This window comes from Drosophila suzukii, chromosome 3, assembly GCF_043229965.1.
Source record: "Drosophila suzukii chromosome 3, CBGP_Dsuzu_IsoJpt1.0, whole genome shotgun sequence".
NCBI classification, from domain to species: domain Eukaryota; kingdom Metazoa; phylum Arthropoda; class Insecta; order Diptera; family Drosophilidae; genus Drosophila; species Drosophila suzukii.
Genome location: NC_092082.1, coordinates 86,280,219 through 86,296,394, shown reverse-complemented (window position 1 = coordinate 86,296,394; position 16,176 = coordinate 86,280,219). Strand labels below are relative to the sequence as shown.

General features: G+C 38.4%; 5 protein-coding genes across 6 annotated transcripts; 2 read left to right on the top strand and 3 right to left on the bottom strand.

Moving 5' to 3' along the window:
* Window positions 1-890: 890 nt before the first annotated feature.
* Window positions 891-1,063, bottom strand: Mst57Db (Male-specific RNA 57Db). Its single transcript, XM_017071272.4, has one exon. It carries the CDS (start codon window positions 1,053-1,055, stop codon window positions 951-953), a length of 105 nt encoding a protein of 34 aa, XP_016926761.1. The 5' UTR covers window positions 1,056-1,063; the 3' UTR covers window positions 891-950.
* Window positions 1,064-2,992: 1,929 nt separating this feature from the next.
* alpha4GT2 (alpha1,4-galactosyltransferase 2) lies at window positions 2,993-4,285 on the top strand. The gene has a single exon (XM_036818560.3). It carries the CDS (start codon window positions 3,008-3,010, stop codon window positions 4,232-4,234), a length of 1,227 nt encoding a protein of 408 aa, XP_036674455.3. The 5' UTR covers window positions 2,993-3,007; the 3' UTR covers window positions 4,235-4,285.
* An 8,648-nt stretch (window positions 4,286-12,933) lies between these two features.
* LOC108007570 (uncharacterized) lies at window positions 12,934-13,758 on the bottom strand. Its single transcript, XM_017071262.4, has 2 exons — window positions 13,550-13,758; window positions 12,934-13,477 (listed from the first exon to the last, which is right to left on the bottom strand). Exons 1-2 carry the CDS (start codon window positions 13,706-13,708, stop codon window positions 13,217-13,219), a joined length of 420 nt encoding a protein of 139 aa, XP_016926751.3. The 5' UTR covers window positions 13,709-13,758; the 3' UTR covers window positions 12,934-13,216.
* A 282-nt stretch (window positions 13,759-14,040) lies between these two features.
* Naa40 (N-alpha-acetyltransferase 40) lies at window positions 14,041-14,818 on the top strand. Its single transcript, XM_017071253.4, has 2 exons — window positions 14,041-14,474; window positions 14,531-14,818. Exons 1-2 carry the CDS (start codon window positions 14,104-14,106, stop codon window positions 14,766-14,768), a joined length of 609 nt encoding a protein of 202 aa, XP_016926742.2. The 5' UTR covers window positions 14,041-14,103; the 3' UTR covers window positions 14,769-14,818.
* Window positions 14,754-16,094, bottom strand: Pcd (pterin-4a-carbinolamine dehydratase). Of its 2 annotated transcripts, none has more exons than XM_070995967.1 (3): window positions 15,915-16,094; window positions 15,692-15,842; window positions 14,754-15,153 (listed from the first exon to the last, which is right to left on the bottom strand). In XM_070995967.1, the coding sequence occupies exons 1-3, from the start codon at window positions 16,040-16,042 to the stop codon at window positions 14,824-14,826; spliced, it is 609 nt and encodes a 202-aa protein (XP_070852068.1). In that variant the 5' UTR covers window positions 16,043-16,094; the 3' UTR covers window positions 14,754-14,823. The 2 variants fall into 2 exon arrangements, with proteins under 2 accessions (XP_070852068.1, XP_016926744.3); XM_017071255.4 differs by having other exon boundaries at window positions 14,754-15,123; window positions 15,915-16,082.
* Window positions 16,095-16,176: the final 82 nt, after the last annotated feature.

Below are 16,176 nucleotides of genomic sequence, written 5' to 3'. Positions count from 1 at the left end.
TATTATTGCATCTCTACCAATATTACAATGATATTTCACAGTATATTTAGTATAATAAAGCCTAAAGCTATGCAGTTTCTACACCACACTTCCTTATAAATAACAAACAGCTACGAAATCCATTCCCATCTCTATCGTAGGGAATACGAACAAACTATGGCAGAACGATGAAGAAACTGTGGAAACATCCTAGGCAGTGCTAAAAACGGCTACACACAGAACGGCACTCTCTGCGCTTGCTTTTTATTAGAATGCGTCCATGGAGACGTGGGCGCCGGCCATTGTCTGGCTGCCTTCTCCATGAATCTCTATCGCCCTCTCCAGGAAAGTATCTACAATATATATAGAATATATTGTGCCTGTGCAGTTCGCTATACATTTCTTAGCACGTAGTTATCTGTGGCAGCAACTGGAACAACAATGCCACTTGAAACAACAATAAAAAGTTTGTTGAAAACAGAAAAAGCTAGATGTTCGTATATGTGGACAACTCCCTATGCAACCATAAAAAAGAGCTAAATTCGAGAAATAAGATACGAACTTAGCTTCCTTAATTTAGTGGCAAAAATTACTTAGCTTGTGACTGTCGTATTATTCATAATAATTGATATATCACAATATAAGTACATTTTGAACTCATGTTGTTCGATACAAATTTGGGATCCCTTACAAGGTACGAGTCAGGTTTTATTTTATTTTATAATTCACAATTCGTAAGAGTAAATATTTCATACCAACTGACCGAAAAAGTATTCCACAGAGCAAAATCACGACGAAAAAACAAAGATTCTTTACTGAATCTTGACTGCTGATAAAAAAATAGGTAGGTATTCAATATTGAAACACTTTTTTTTAAGATTTGCGTAGGAACGTACTCAAAAACAATTACATTTAGTTTATCGCACCACGACTATATTTTTATTTTATCGAAGTTTAAACGTTCGGGCTCCCTAGTTAATGTGTATAACATTCTTGTTTTCATTGGCTTCGTTTTCTTGGGCCAAGGCCAAAGAAACAGCGATGAACAGGGAAATAAGAGCCGTGAAGTACTTCATGTCTACCAGCAAAGGTTTCCAATAAAGTCTGAACCCGTTGCTGAAACCATTTATAAGGCAGGTGTTGCATAAGCAAACAAAATCGTTTCGATTCGCAAAATCCTAAAGCATTTGTAACCTTTCTATAACTAAGCAAAGTTTATAGTTACAGATAATTTTCCAATTGAGGAATTAAAATTGCACTATACAAATATATTCACCAAGACCACTGTATAATAAATACAAAGATAAATGTATTTGTCCTCTTTGAATCTTTTGCCAAGTAAATAATATTTAAAACTTAAAACATGATGACGGAGAATTATTTTTTTGTATTGTTACTGATAAAAATATAAATAAAGTTATTTTTGGGAATAGAGATAAGTGATATCAGTGATAAGTGATAAATGACTAATATCGGATATCAAGATCTGTAAATTATAAAAACAATTTTACTATTCTGGTTCAAGCCAAGAGTACATTTCTGTGCTAGTCTTATTCAATTAACTCAATATATTTGTATATTGTAACTATTTATTAAAATAAAAATGCCAATGATATTACATGCAAATATTTATATTATTTTTATTGAATAACCAGTTTGTGCAAACTTAAGTTGCGGCGGGAGCGACATTGTTAATGTGGATAACATTTTTGTTTTCATTCTGATCCTTTTGACCATTGATTAAAGCCACAGCTACGAACAGCACGAAAAAGCCAGTAAGGAACTTCATGTCTACCAGTGGATATTGGAAATGGTTCCATACCTGATGAGTCCATTCCTTATAACCTAAGTGTTGCGTAAGCGGCACAAACCCATTTATTAGAAAAAATAGACCATGATAAAGCAAGAAAAAGTAAAACTAATTCAATGACCACGCTGACATTATAGACTGATTACAACCAAAATTAAGGAAAATAAACGTGGCAAACCAGAGATACCAAAATATATTTTCCTTGCTTCGGAGGAAAACTGCCCAACGTTTTTAAAGTTTTATTTCCCGGCTACCTTTTTCATTACAAATTTCTAGAGTTTTATGGTTTCGTTTAAGTTTCCTTCCTTAGTTTACTTCGAAATTTGAAAGAGATTTTACTGAATTCCTAATCTACAAGTATCTGTGACCTTAGATATTATTGTTTCAGCAATCTAAGCGAATATCTGTAGATTTCCCCTAAGTAATAGTGTTGGAAGTCCTTTGGTTAAGAGAAAGTGCAGTTGAATTCGATAATACATTAAAGAACGTTTCAATATGTATGAAGTTATATGGGCTCCGTTTTATTATAAATAAATTGGCCTGGACAGCTTTATAAGGCATGAGGGTATTGGGGCCGCGGATTAGCTGCAGGTTGCGCAGTCCCGTCAGCAGGAGCTGGTGCACCTTTGTTGGCTCCAATGACGATCACATTGTGATTCGTGTTCTTGGACTTTTCTTCCGCTTGACCGTGGACCACGGCCACCACACCCAGAATGGTAACGAAAAGAGCCAGTAACTTCATATTTGCCAGTGGAAACTCGAATTGAAAGCAGTGTGGCTACTCAAGCCCCTTTATATAGGAAAGGTACTAGCCAAGATAAACATATTTTCGACTTGGTCACGCTTGACATTTGGCATGTGCCGTTTTCAATCTAAAAGCCTTATCGATGATAATTAGGTGTAGAAATTACGTTTAGGAACATCTTATCGATGCATAAATATATTTTTTAAGATCTGCCGATAAAGATTTGATTAAATAAATGTATATATTTTAAAGTTATCCATTAATTGGGTCAGTTTCTAGCGGGCAACTTAGTGAAATTTTACAATAAAATAATTAAGAATTCGTCAAAAAGGGGTATTTCTTAGGGAATATTTTGTTTTGTGACAAGACTTTTATTATCCGCGCATAATTACAATTTCATATGTCAAGTGAAACGAATGCAGCTTTTAGTTAACACGAATCACGTGGTGGGAGTGCAGTAAAATATTCTCGTAATGAAAGTGTCACGATCGCTAACCGCTGTAGGTTCACTGGCCCTCATTCTTAGCATCGTATTCACCTACAAGTGGATGACATCAAATCAAAAGATCGTCTCAGTAAAGACTAGTGATATAACCAAAGAACATACCCAACTGAAGAACACAACAAAGAAAGAAAATACCGTTCCTAAAAAAACCACTCAAAAGAAGACCAATAAGCCTAAGAAACCGGTAAAAAAGTATATTATCAAAAGACGAGCTAAACCAGTGCCCCGTCAACCAAAATTCAAGACGAAAAAGCTAAAAAGAATTCCAGCAATTCCCCTGTTGGACGTATTAAAAGCAAAAAATCAACCCCGGCCTGGACAAAGTGTATTCTTCCATGAAACCACCAATTTCCGAAAGGACGAGAAGATCCAGCTGATCAAATTGACGCCTCGGGAGGCATGTGCCATTGAATCGGCCGCCCTTCACAATCCACGCCTCGCTGTATTTGTGCTTTTCGCAGGTGCCACCCATCGAATTTCAAAAGGAGATTCCCTAATCAAGGCCTTGAGTCAATATAACAACATAAGATTGAGACATCTCAACGTTTGGAAATATGCAGCTGGCACTCCCATCGAAAAATGGCTAAAAGGTGGAAAGCTATTCAAATCGAAATATCTTTTTCCACATGTCTCCGATCTCCTGCGTTATATAACGTTATATAAATACGGTGGCTTTTACCTCGATCTCGATGTGGTGGTTCTGAAGAATCTAGAGAAGATGCCACCAAATTTCACGGGCGCCGAGAGCAACAGATCCTTGGCCTGCGGTGTTATGAAAATGTCCTCCACCGGTTTGGGCCACAAGTTGGCCTCCCAGTGTCTGCGGGATCTGCAGGCCAACTACGATGCCAATATATGGGGAAGCAATGGACCCGGGGTCATAACCCGAGTGGCCAAAAAGCAGTGCAGCACCGACAGCATCTATAAAATGATTACGAATCCTAAGCGATGCAAGGGTTTCAAGGTCTACGATCCGAAAGCCTTCTACGCGATTCACTGGCTGGAGTGGAGGCATTTCTTTCAGCCCAACAAAATCAATATAACCATGAAAAGAATATCCAAATCTCCGGTGATCCATGTTTGGAACAAGTTCTCGCGGTTATGGAAGCTCAAGACCAAGGATAACTGTGCCTATACCAAGCTGGCTAAGTTACACTGCCCCAAAACATTTGCAGCAGCTGGAAAATTTTTTTGAGCTCAAAGTTAGTTAGGAAGTAGTACTTAACAAGTTAGAAATTAGATAAAAATAATTGTTTTAAGTTTTAATAAACACCTATTTTGTAGAATTTTTCCTACTCATCATCAATTATATAAAAATTTGTTATTAAAGAAAATATAATATAATTAACATATTTTTACAATCATTAAAGACCTCAAATTGCTTTTAAATTGCTTTTCAGTTGCTAACACACATTCAAAGAGAAAAGCAGATCCGATTTCCATCTAAAGCAATCTGCTTAAAATGTAATAAACCGAGAATTATATTCTTGATTCATGACGGGGAGAACTAATTGTCTGTTGAAATATTCATAATAAATTCCGAGGGCCATTCAGATGGATCCCCCTATCTTTGTTGTCATAGCGCCATGAAGAACTAATTAATTGTTACCAAATAAAACAAAAGTAAATAGCCAGCGGCAATTTAAGCCTGGGCATTATTAGCATTCGGGGGGATATCTCGCGGCGCTTTCAAGTTTTGAATAAATATTTTCGCATCATTAAATTTAAGCCATACTGTACTTTATTTATGCCAAACGAAATTTCTCAATTTATTTATACCTTATTTATTTATATTCAAAACATTTCAGGGGCCAGTGGATGCTGGATTGCGCACAAGAGGGAGTGGAAGGAACTAATGCCCGAATTTATTGTGACTTTTGGCACTGCCTGCAACAGCTGCTCCACATTACGAGTGTGACACCCGAAAACTCCAGCCAAAGTCCACCCAGCAAAAATAGTGGAAAAAGGACCTGAGCTCACATATGGGTATCCTGCTCAGTTTTATCTGCTGCGCTGCACGCGGCACATTTGCATATTTCGTGCACAGGAGGAGCTGGGTTTTTATTTTTATTTCATTTTTATTAATGCGAAAAATGTAATTTCAACCATTTGCAACTGCAGCGGACCCTTGGGGCAACACGACAGTCAGCCGAAAAAAAAAAACATTGCCAAGTGGAAAATTGCAAAAATTTCGTAAAAGGCAAAAGAACAAAATTCATTTATAACTCGTTGACTAGGGAAATCGCATATCTTTCTGAATTTAAAGTCTGTTTAAGTTTGCTGAATTTAAGGTTCCATTGCGTTTTTGATATGTTGTTTTCATATTAACATATTTGGGGAATTTAAACATTTTAATGGTTTTCTCATTTGTATGAAATCTATATGAGTTTTTTGTTAGGTTGATTTAATGCAAACATTTAAATGCATTGAATTCCAGTTTCCCATTCCCAGTAGAGAAATAGTTGCTTTTGTTTCGCCATGATAAGAACTTATCAAATTTATTTAAATTGGTTTTCCCTGGAAATAAAATAGAAATGATTATTATTTAGTTTAAACGGCAATGTGTTTCTGACCAAATAATGATAATAATTATTTTCCAATTTATATTTTGAAATAAAATATAACGTAACAAACATAATTATGTTTTACTTAATCGCATTATAAAAAATAAAGAAAGTTTTAAAAATATTACAACACATTCTTAAAACATGAGGAACCCATGCACAACTGCCCTTACCTTGTAAATGTCTATCTCCCAGGAAATCGCATGTCTTCACTAGCATTCATAACAATTACTGATTCAATCAAATCACTTGATTAGATTTTTGGCTCTTAGACACGGTCTCTTAACCTTTCGCCTGTGCCATGTCCACAGGGTCAACATGAGATTCGGATCCGTTGCTTTCATTTGCATTTGTCACGCTCGTTAGTCTTTCGGAATTCCCATTGGGGAATACCTAGTTTTCGATATCCAATGACAGCCACGTGACCGGAATTTCTCCCTGGGCCGAAACAAAAACTAATGCCGAGTGAAGTTCAAGTAATGCTTACTAAGCTAAAAATGCCAGAACGCAGGCATAGAAATGTATTTTTAAAATAAGCGCACAAGCGACAACAACTCAGTACCTAGGTCTCTCGTTGCCTCAGCTCATAAATAAATATAAAAATTATTGTAATAGTTTTCAGCTTTTGGTTGTACTTGGCAGCGAGCAACGTATAAATACCCAAGAAAAGCTCTCTGGTCTGAAATCCTTTGGCTTTACCTAAGCACTGGAAATAGGATAAAATAAACGTCCGAGACTTCTTGGTCACAATGCAACGGCCTGAAACAAGAACTTCATTGCTTTAAGTGGAATAAAGCTGAGGATAACAAGAATGAAATTACAAATCTTCTTATAAATAAAAGGTAATACAATTTTTAAAGTAGCAAATACATCTATTCAACTACATTTTATATAACTTTTATACTTTAGGTACCTTTTAATGGAATTAAGCACAAGATTTCTTGAAAATAAATATAAAATGTTATACATTTATGTATTTTTTGACATCAAAATATTATCCAATTTCTATGTTCCTAAAATACTCTAATCCTACATAAATATTTCCACTATCTCAGTCGAATTCAAAATTCACTTCACCCTCACCTGCACTTCGTGAGCAACGGGAAACACAATCTAAAATTTAAATGAAACTCACAAACGACTTGATTAAATTTCAACAATGATTGCACAGCGAAATGAATGCTGTGGCACATTGAAATTTCACGAATGAGCGCCCCGGAATGCAGCACGTATTTGCATTATGATTATTATTGTGGCAGTGGCCGCACTCGCAACAATAACAGAAGAAGAAAGCCGGGTGGCGGAAAAATATAAAGCCAAATATTTTTGTGGCAGCACAAGGAAGTGGCCAAAAGCGCACTTTTCATAATCTCTTGCATTTTATGGTCGGCAGTGGGAAACAGGCAGCCAGCTGAAAATTCAAATGAATAGCAAATTGCGGCACACGCTTATTCGCGCAATGCCACAAAGGCTTTTTCCGATTATTTTCCCCCTTTCCACACTCCACACTTCTCTGGGGGAAAAGCCCCAGCCCAGACTAACCCCATCCGGTTTTCCCGCCGGAAACAGCTGTTTCCCTTTACACAGACAACCCACCCAAAACCCAAGAAGATGCTGCGAAATTATTATTACATTTTATGCCAATTCAGCGAATTTTCCATGTGCATTTCTGAACTCTGAAAGCCCAAGGAAAAGTGCTGGAAACTCAAGTTTGCCTTGGCTTAATTAAAGCCACCGACCTGAGCCAAAAATGGAAGCCATAATTTTTAAACTACCACGCCGAGTATGCCACAAAAATGAAGTTTTAAAATCTTGATGACCCGACTTCTCGGCTGTTTGTTTGCTGGTTGCTCAGGAAGTTAATATTTTTGCAGTTTCGCCAGGCTATAATTTAAAAGTCGTACCAAATATGTGAACTGTGAAATACTCTAGCACATGAAGATAAAATATTTTTGTTGGTAATTAATTTTAATGAAGCACTTTATTTTCTTTGAAATGAAAAATAATTAATTTTGTAATTTTTTAGAATATAGGTTAATTATCTTTCTTACGGCTACATCCCCTGACAGGGTATAAGGTGAAAACAAAGTAGTACAAATGGGAACTGGGGCCCGGGAAAGCCATGAAACGTTCGTCCAGGGGAAAATAAATGAGCTCTGACCATGGAACTTAAAGTTTATAGCGATGCGATGCGAAGACTACGACTTCCTGCTAATTTTGTATGCAGCCCGCACAAATCTTGTGATTATTAAAGGCCCAGGATTATTTGAACCCAGACCCAGACTGGACTTTGCGGGCGAACTGGTGTCTGCTTTCTGCTCGTTTGATTTGGCCCATTAATTTTGAGCCGAGCTGAGTTCTTTTCGCCGGCAAAAGTTCTGTGACAGCAAAAGTGGGATCCTGTTGGGCCCGTTGATTTGTGTGGCGCTTTTCTGGGTGATTAAGTCATTCATCAGGCGGCGGCGGCGGCGGCGGCGGACTAAGAGGCCATTTTCTTAACGCGGTTTTCTAATGAAGCGTTATGCAGAATAATTAGAGCTTTTGCTCTATCTAGTCGGTCGCCAGCCGATATCTCCACTCACTTTTTTCAATTAAAAAGTTTCGTCTTTGCCATGGTTACGCAATAAATTTCCAAGCTTCGCGCGACCACGCGCCGTATGCGTAATAAGCATTGAATGATTGGGCACGCAGGGCGGACCTAAGCCCATTTAATTGGTATTAATAATGATTCTGGCCAAGCTGTTGCCGTGCGACCTGTCGGGGAAAGGGGAGGGTGGTTGTGGGAAGACGAGGAAGGAGCTTACACTTGAAGAAAATAATTTAAATATAATAAATTCGATTTTTTGTAAGTTAGCTCCGTTTTACAGCACTGATGGTAAAAAAAAAGTTAACTATAATCCTAGAAAACATATTTAACATGTGTAATCTATTTTTAGAAACCAATTTAACCAAATCGAAAGAGATATATTTATTTACAATGAATCTAGACCTTCACAGATGTTTATAGAAATATAAATATTTACCCCAGTTTCTTAGAATGTATTTTCTACACAGATAAAAAACCTTTGTTGCTTTCCAATTTATTACTCCCAACTATTGTAACACACATTATTTTTAAATGTATTTCCCCCTTTCTCTCAGTGCACAATGGGCTGAGGGTGGCAGAGCATCTGTGAAGGTCATAGCTAAGTAGTTTAGTTCTGCCATCGGCATGCTCAGCAGTGCAAATGCCTTGATAAACGTTGCAATTTTATAGCTCACAGCATATTTATATCGCAGGAACTTAGCACAATGAAGGCGAGGGCTCCATTGTTGTCCTTCCCCCATATTATGTTCCTGCTCTCATTGTTTTACTTGGAAATGCTTTCTTTCAGCTCCTTTGTAAGCAAATTTGCTTATTTATTTGTTAAACTTGAAATGCTGCAGGAGAAAGGGGATTAAGTACCTACAAGTCGAAATAAAATTGGATTGGATTGCAACTAAGGGAAGAGTTCGACTAGTTAGGAATAAAGTAATTAAATAGTCCAGTAATCCAGTAAGTACACATTTTTAGTAATCGACTAATTCTTACACAGAATATGAAACTTGATATTAAATTTGTATGGGATTTCATATCATTCATCATTTAATTTAAAATTAAATTTCTTTGGGTAATTTTCTGACAAATTTTTCTTGAATATAGGTCTGTACTGGACCAAACCAAGTACATTCTTATAAGTTTCGACATAAATATAATCCGTGTCAAACAAACTTGCTGTCCCTCATAACTTCGTGCCAAACATCCTTAAGGCATCCGTCTTGGCAAGTGTAAGCTCACACATCTCAGCACTTTATGGCCAAGGATAATGATACGTAGCAAATAGTTGCACGTAGATCCTGTGCGTTTCGCTATTTCACACCTATGTATGCAGGTGGAAAGTATTAATTTCCAAGCTGCTTGTTGATTCCGTTGCAGCACTTTTTGTTGACACTGTGTCACTTTGTCGTCTTGTTTGTCCCAGTTTGTATTGCTGCCAGTTCTCTCTCTTGGTTTTTCGTCTTCCTGTTTTCATTATTAATACTCCAACTGCCTTTTGTCTGCCGTCTTTCCACTCTTGGAATTTGAGCCAAGTCGCCTCGCTTTGTATTCGTGTTAGTGACAGAAATTATTCTTGTTGACACATAAAAATTGTTTAACCCTTTTTTTGCGTGGCATGAAAAATGACAGGAAATGATAAAATGTTTTCGGACGTGAGAGTGTGTGAGTGAAGCATTTGGCCAAAACATTTCGCAGACATTGATGTATTTAGGTCGGATGTTGTGTATCCAAAATAGGGAAAACCCCCTAAAAGATATATGTTTGTGCGTACACTTTCCGGCTCATTAACAGCGCTGAAATTTACATAGTTAATTGCTTTTTAATTGTTGTGTTTTGAATTTGCAATGCTTTCCAAGGATATACATTTTTTTTTGTATTTTTTTGGGGGCCGGTTCATTCTTTAAACCGGGCACGTTTTATGGCTGAAATTTCTTAATTTCGTTTTCATTTTCTGGTGGGCTGTGCCCCATTAGGCAAATAGAGTTTGCAGCTTGGCTAATGAAGCATAGTTTTGAGATTTGCCACGCCCCCACCCAGCCCACCGCCCACTCAGACAGACTTCAATTAGCCTGCCAGCAATGGCTGAAATTTGTATTTTGCCCTCTGTTTTGTTTTTCGAGCACTTTCCTTTTTTTTCGGTTGCCTTTTGCGGTCATTAAAACTAATGGCAGCCCGGCGGTTCGCTGGCTTTAAAAATTCCACACTTGCCCTCGGGCCGAATGAACCGACCGACCAGATATATCATTTGACCAACAAGCCAAACAAAACTCACACACAAGTCCAGCCAAAAACCAAATAAAAAAATGGGGGAAAAATAAAAAACGAACCCAGTAACCCAAAGTTTTGTTGGCTCCCATGCGGTCACAAAAGAGCAGTAAATTAAAATTTACTCGACATGAAATTGAAGCGGCACAGAAGAGCTGCTCCTTGCCACCCTTTCCCATTTTCCATTTCCCCATTCATTTTTGGCGGATCCATTCAATCCGATTGCAAATGCAGTCAGTCCCCACTGAAATATCAGAGCAGGAGCATTAATAAATATTTATATTTCTGTGGAATACATATAAAGAGGTATTCAGGTTGTACGCATTTTGCTGAACAATTAATTTGTGATGAAAGGAAGGGTAGGGGATTGTTAAATTAATTTCCTGATGATATGCAAAGCTGTTTTAATGAAAGATTATTTTGTTCTGTTGGTTATCCAGGGTGGTATACATATTCTCGACAACTTATTGCTCTTACTAAAAGAGCCGAAAATGTGGGATTTTCGATTAGGCGAAAAGGCACAAAAAGATTAAACCATGATCCTTTAAAAATAAAATCCTAAAATACATATCTTTGAAATAACATCAAGGTATTATTCATCTATTATCTTTATAAAAGCTTCACTTCTGGGGTTTCTTTTAAGTGTTATTAAAATATTAGTAGAAACACCATTTCAACATTTCTATGACTATTTAACCCATTTCGACTGATCATAGCTCATTTGCAATTCGTGGAGATCCTCTAGAGGTCGACTGCACTTCATTTGGTTCCGTCTCCTGTTTGTTTTCCGTCGGTTTGGCCTGTGGCCGAGTGCCCCAGGGTTCTCGTATTTTACGTGGTCAAAGTTGTACGTTCCCGGGGCCAACTGACATGCAAAGCAGATTTGGCCCAAAAAAAAAGCAAAGGAGAGCAGGCCGTTGGCCACTTTGCAGTCGGCACGCGTGCACAGATTAAACGGGCAAATAAAAAACTAGAATGGCCTGCAGCAGCGGTCAAACAAACAATTTTAAAGAGCTCCGATCAATTATCAAGTTGAGTCCACTTCGCTTTTACCACAATTTCCCGTTAAGCGACAATTTCCGCAGCGATTATTCAATGTCAACTAAAAAGTTGCAAAAACGTTCGAAAAACCAGCAAAAGCAATTAAAAGCAGCTGCTGCCCGGCCACGCCCCGTTTCCGCCGACCGCCCCCTTTAAAAGTTCATGTTTATTTTATGTGGCCAAATATGTTTTCTTTTTGGGAGAGAAATATTTATGTAAGCTCTGCTGCAGTTTATTTGTCAAGCCGGACATGCAGATGTCGGGGGATTAGATGGATTTATCGCACTGTGACAAATATACGGTGTAAATCATTTGGCCGTCTGCTTTTTCAGGCATCTGTGCAACATACGTGTTAAATTAAATGCAAGAAAAGGTGGGTTAAATATGAGACTGACCAAAAACCATTGAGACTTATTGGCTCTGTCAGAAAATTGTAAAGCACACATGAAAACTGATGGTCACAAATAATAATTGGCTTACAAAAAGTGCATAAGATGAAGTAATATAACAATCATGGCACAGAAGTGGTTAGACCTTTAAAACTATAATACAAAAATCTAAGTTAATGAAAGAAATGTGAGGAGATGGAACACAAAAAACAATTATTTTGTTGTCAGCAACATGTATTGAATTTAAAACAAAGTCCTCCATCTATTGCAAATGTATATTCTTGTCCCAATTTTATGTTTTATAAATAGCTTTACATCTCCATAGGTGCAAGATAATTATTACACATCACCTTCCCGTCAACTCAGTTATCGCTTAACCTAATTAAATATAAAGCCTCGTGCTTCTACTAATTGAATGCGCCTCATTCTGAGTAATTTATTCTGTGTAATTTTTGTTATTTTAAATGTATTTCAGCACACCTCGGCTGTCAAATACAAAACTGAATTCACTGCATTTTACTGGCGGCCCGACTTAATTAGGTACAGGTTATCCACAGCTCGATAATGATGAATTAACCCACGACCCAAAAACCCCACCTATGCTTCACAATCTATGGTGTTAGTAGCAAATGAAATTTTCCCGTTTTGCAGCCAAACTGTAGCTACACATCTCGCCATGTTGAAGTTAATTGAATTGTTGTTTTGTTTGGCCCTAGATATTGCCAGCAAACATGTACCATATATTAGTTATTGATTTCCCACAGGTAGCGAGGTTTAATGGCAATCAACTCGAAATGGGTGAAAGCAGGAATCGGAAGCTCAACCCATGTTTTAATCAACTGTCTAAATGGGAGATTGAAATAGTTGATCACACTTCTAGCATCATGAATTTGGCCAAACATAGTTGTTAGAAAATGTTTAAAGTATCTATGTTACTAATTCAATCTTGCTACCATTTATACATATATGTATATAAATTATTGCTGATATAAGGTAACAAAATACTACGGTTCTAAAAATATTTATCAAGATATAAAAATAAAATCTAATGGTGATGTTGAATAAAAGGCTTTCTTTAATTAATACATCATTATTTTATGGTTCATGCTGAATAACAATGTTTAATGAATTGATGGTAGGGAGGATTCCTCTACAAGTCGCAATGTAACAAGTTTAGTTGATAATAGTCGTAATAGGTCTCACAATGCATTGATTTAACAAAATGTAATATAGGGGCAAACAAACCAGGACTCACATGCAGTTACCAAAGATATGTTCTCATAACATAATATGGTCTCAACGGCGAATGTGATGGGATACGTTATAGAGTAATCGATTTTTTAGTGGGAGGAATCCGAATCCTTGGAAGAGAGGACTGTGAAATCGGGTGGTGAGGAGTCTTCCTGCGATTCAATGCTTTCCACCAGGGAAATCTCGTTGGCCGATGAACTGGTGTCCTCCACATCGCCCACATATTCACCCACATCGCTTTCGCTGTCGTAAAGCTGGTCGTCGCCATCCAAATCGATGATCAAACGTCGCAAATAGCGCAGTTCATCGTGGGCACGCGACACTTTTCGCTCCAGGGCCTTCATTTGGGCCTGCATATTGAAAATTTCCACAAACATATATTATTTTCTATAGAACTTATGGAAAAATCCCAGAATTCTAACCTGTGGAATCAGCGGACAGCCCAGTAAATGTAAAATGTACATCAGAGGATCGGCTGGCAGTGGGTCTATTTCCACCAATTGCTTCAAAATCTCCAGCAGTCGGGGGAAAATACCCTTTTCCACTAGGTATTCAATTGATTCCTCTTCTTTCTCGGACATGTTGCGTAATTTAAAACAGCGAAATGCCAGTAAAAAATGAAATTCTGAATAAAAAAAATGATCGCGGGAATAACTGTAAAACCAGGGCTGCATTGGCAACTGGCGGCAGATTTCGGTTCATGCATTCGCTAACTTAGCGGAGACACTCGTTATTTAGAGTATATTTTTAGTATTTTTTAAGTTTCTGCGCACTGTTAACGATTTAACCGTGCTGTTAGTCTCTTACAGCGGGCTGTTAGGCGCAAGCTTAACTGCCCAGGGTGACCATCAAACTATCGTTGGGCCATAGTTATCGAAAATCGATTTCTTCCGGATTGCTTACCCCATTTTGTCATCTCTAATTTGCGCGCTATTTTGCTACCACTTTTTATTTCCTTTAGAAACTTATCCAAATTATGCCGAATCAGGACGAACTAAGTCAAGGAGCCAAGCAGAAATTTGTGGAGTCTGCTGCCAGGGCCAAGAATCCACTGGAATCTCTTAGCTACCAGAGCTACAAGGCGCCCAGCGGAGAGGAATTCAAGCTGATATGCCGAACGAAGACGGACGCGGATTCAAAATTGCTAAAATGGGCCTTTAAACTGGCCGAAACCAACGTGGGACCCTACTACAAACAACTAAAGATGGGCTGGCAGCCAAAGATCAAACAAGCCGAATTAAACAAGAACTGGGCTCGGTATTTGGTGGCCCAAAATGAGAAGAAGGAGAATGTAGCCTACGCCATGTTTCGCTTTGATATGGATCACGGGGATTGTGTTCTCTATTGGTAGGTATTCCATATAATTATCCCAAAGATAGTTATTCCTCAGACCCTCCTTACAGCTACGAAATGCAGGTGGCAGCGGAGCACCGAAGAAAAGGCCTGGGAAAGTTTATTATGAGCATTTTAGAGGACTGCGCCCGTCTCTGGCATCTGGAGAAGATTATGCTGACCGTCCTGAACAACAACGAAACGTCCATTTCCTTCTTCAAGCAGCTCGGCTACGTCAAGGACGAGATCTCCCCGGATGTCCTGGAACAGGCAGACTATCAAATCTTCAGCAAATCGATGTTAAGTTGAGCGTTTATTGGACTCCAGAGATTATAGACAACTAGCAACTAGTATAACAATGCGTTTATTTCAACAAACTGGCAGTGGTCTCCAAGTGATTGGCCATGCGAATGTCCTGCGAACTGAGGCCACCCACATCGTGCGTCGACAGGGTAACATCGACCTTGTTGTAGCAGTTGAACCACTCAGGATGGTGGTTGATCTTCTCGGCCAGCAGGGCCACGCCCGTCATGAAGCTGAAGGCCTGGTTGAAGTCCTTCAGGATGAACTGCTTGAAGATGGCATCGCGACCTTCTACTAGAGTCCAGCCGGCTTCCAGGAGAGGTTGCAGCTTCTCAGCACGCTCCTGCTCGTTTAGTCGCACCTGGGGACAAGAAACAAGTTGTAAGTGGAGCTATGATCTATATTATAGTTAGAAATTGCGATATATTCCTTCTAAGGGATTTGCGCCATGGCAAATTCTTCTAAACTGGTCGGTTCTTTATACCAAAAACGAATTCAGAAACATATTTATATTATTAGAGTTTATTAATCCTGAAAGGTAGCCAATAGGTACGTAGGGATTATCACTTTTATATCTTTAACTTCAGTTTATCAAAGAACTGAAAGAAAATTTTATGGAAATTGTATTCTAAATTCTCGTATAACTGGTTCTGCTTAAAGGGGGCTTTGTTTTAAGGAACTTTATAAATGTATTTGCATTTTTGGCTGATTTAGTTAAACTACCAGTAAGACTTAATAAGATTTATGTTACAGAGAGGTTAATTCCTTCCCATAATCGTAGTACACTATATGTTTAGGGTATACAACACTTGTTTAAGTCAAAACTCGCCCTTGGGGGCTCGTTTCTATTTGAGGCGATAAGAAAACCTCTCGATTTCGCAAAGATTCGATTGCCCTTGATCTGTAAATCGCTTTTCGTTAGTACTTACCACCATTTTGCGCTTTTTCGATGTGGTTTTGGTCGCTGGGGCCTCAGAGTTTTGGGTGCCGTAGAATCTCCGGAGATTTGCACTGCCACCAGTTGCTGCTTTTGCTGCTTCTCTCGCTGCTGGCGAATACAGAACTGAGATTTGCCAACCGCTGCGCGAAAAAGCAAAGCTCAGTTTTTGAGTTTGGTATTTTTGCCCCCCTTTGGCCCCCTTTTCCACCCACCTGCCTCTCGTTGCTGTTGTTGCAATGCCGTGGGATAAACCAGATTTACAGCGACTGGCGAGCAGATTGGCCACTTTCTGAAAGTTCGGCTTAATCACATTCTGAGCGCATTTAATTGTTAATAACATTTTTGTTTTAAAACTCGTTTGTTGTTCGCCGTTGTTATTGTTGTTGTTTCCGGCGGAGAACAGCTGATTGGTGTCTTATGTTAACTTAACATCGAGTTAACATTGGACATATTGATTTTTATTTCTGGGATGCC

Excerpts from the sequence above, each read along its gene's own strand:
- LOC108007570 (XM_017071262.4), bottom strand. The coding sequence starts at position 13,708 with ATGTCCGAGAAAGAAGAGGAATCAATTGAATACCTAGTGGAAAAGGGT. Across the intron at positions 13,478-13,549 it reads GCTGTCCGCTGATTCCACAG|GCCCAAATGAAGGCCCTGGA; the intron begins GTTAGAATTCTG and ends TTCAATATGCAG.
- Pcd (XM_070995967.1), bottom strand. The coding sequence starts at position 16,042 with ATGTTATTAACAATTAAATGCGCTCAGAATGTGATTAAGCCGAACTTT. Across the intron at positions 15,843-15,914 it reads ACAACAGCAACGAGAGGCAG|CGGTTGGCAAATCTCAGTTC; the intron begins GTGGGTGGAAAA and ends TTTTTCGCGCAG. Across the intron at positions 15,154-15,691 it reads CGAAAAAGCGCAAAATGGTG|CTCCACTTACAACTTGTTTC; the intron begins GTAAGTACTAAC and ends TATAGATCATAG.
- Mst57Db (XM_017071272.4), bottom strand. The coding sequence starts at position 1,055 with ATGAAGTACTTCACGGCTCTTATTTCCCTGTTCATCGCTGTTTCTTTG.
- Naa40 (XM_017071253.4), top strand. The coding sequence starts at position 14,104 with ATGCCGAATCAGGACGAACTAAGTCAAGGAGCCAAGCAGAAATTTGTG. Across the intron at positions 14,475-14,530 it reads GGGGATTGTGTTCTCTATTG|CTACGAAATGCAGGTGGCAG; the intron begins GTAGGTATTCCA and ends CCCTCCTTACAG.
- alpha4GT2 (XM_036818560.3), top strand. The coding sequence starts at position 3,008 with ATGAAAGTGTCACGATCGCTAACCGCTGTAGGTTCACTGGCCCTCATT.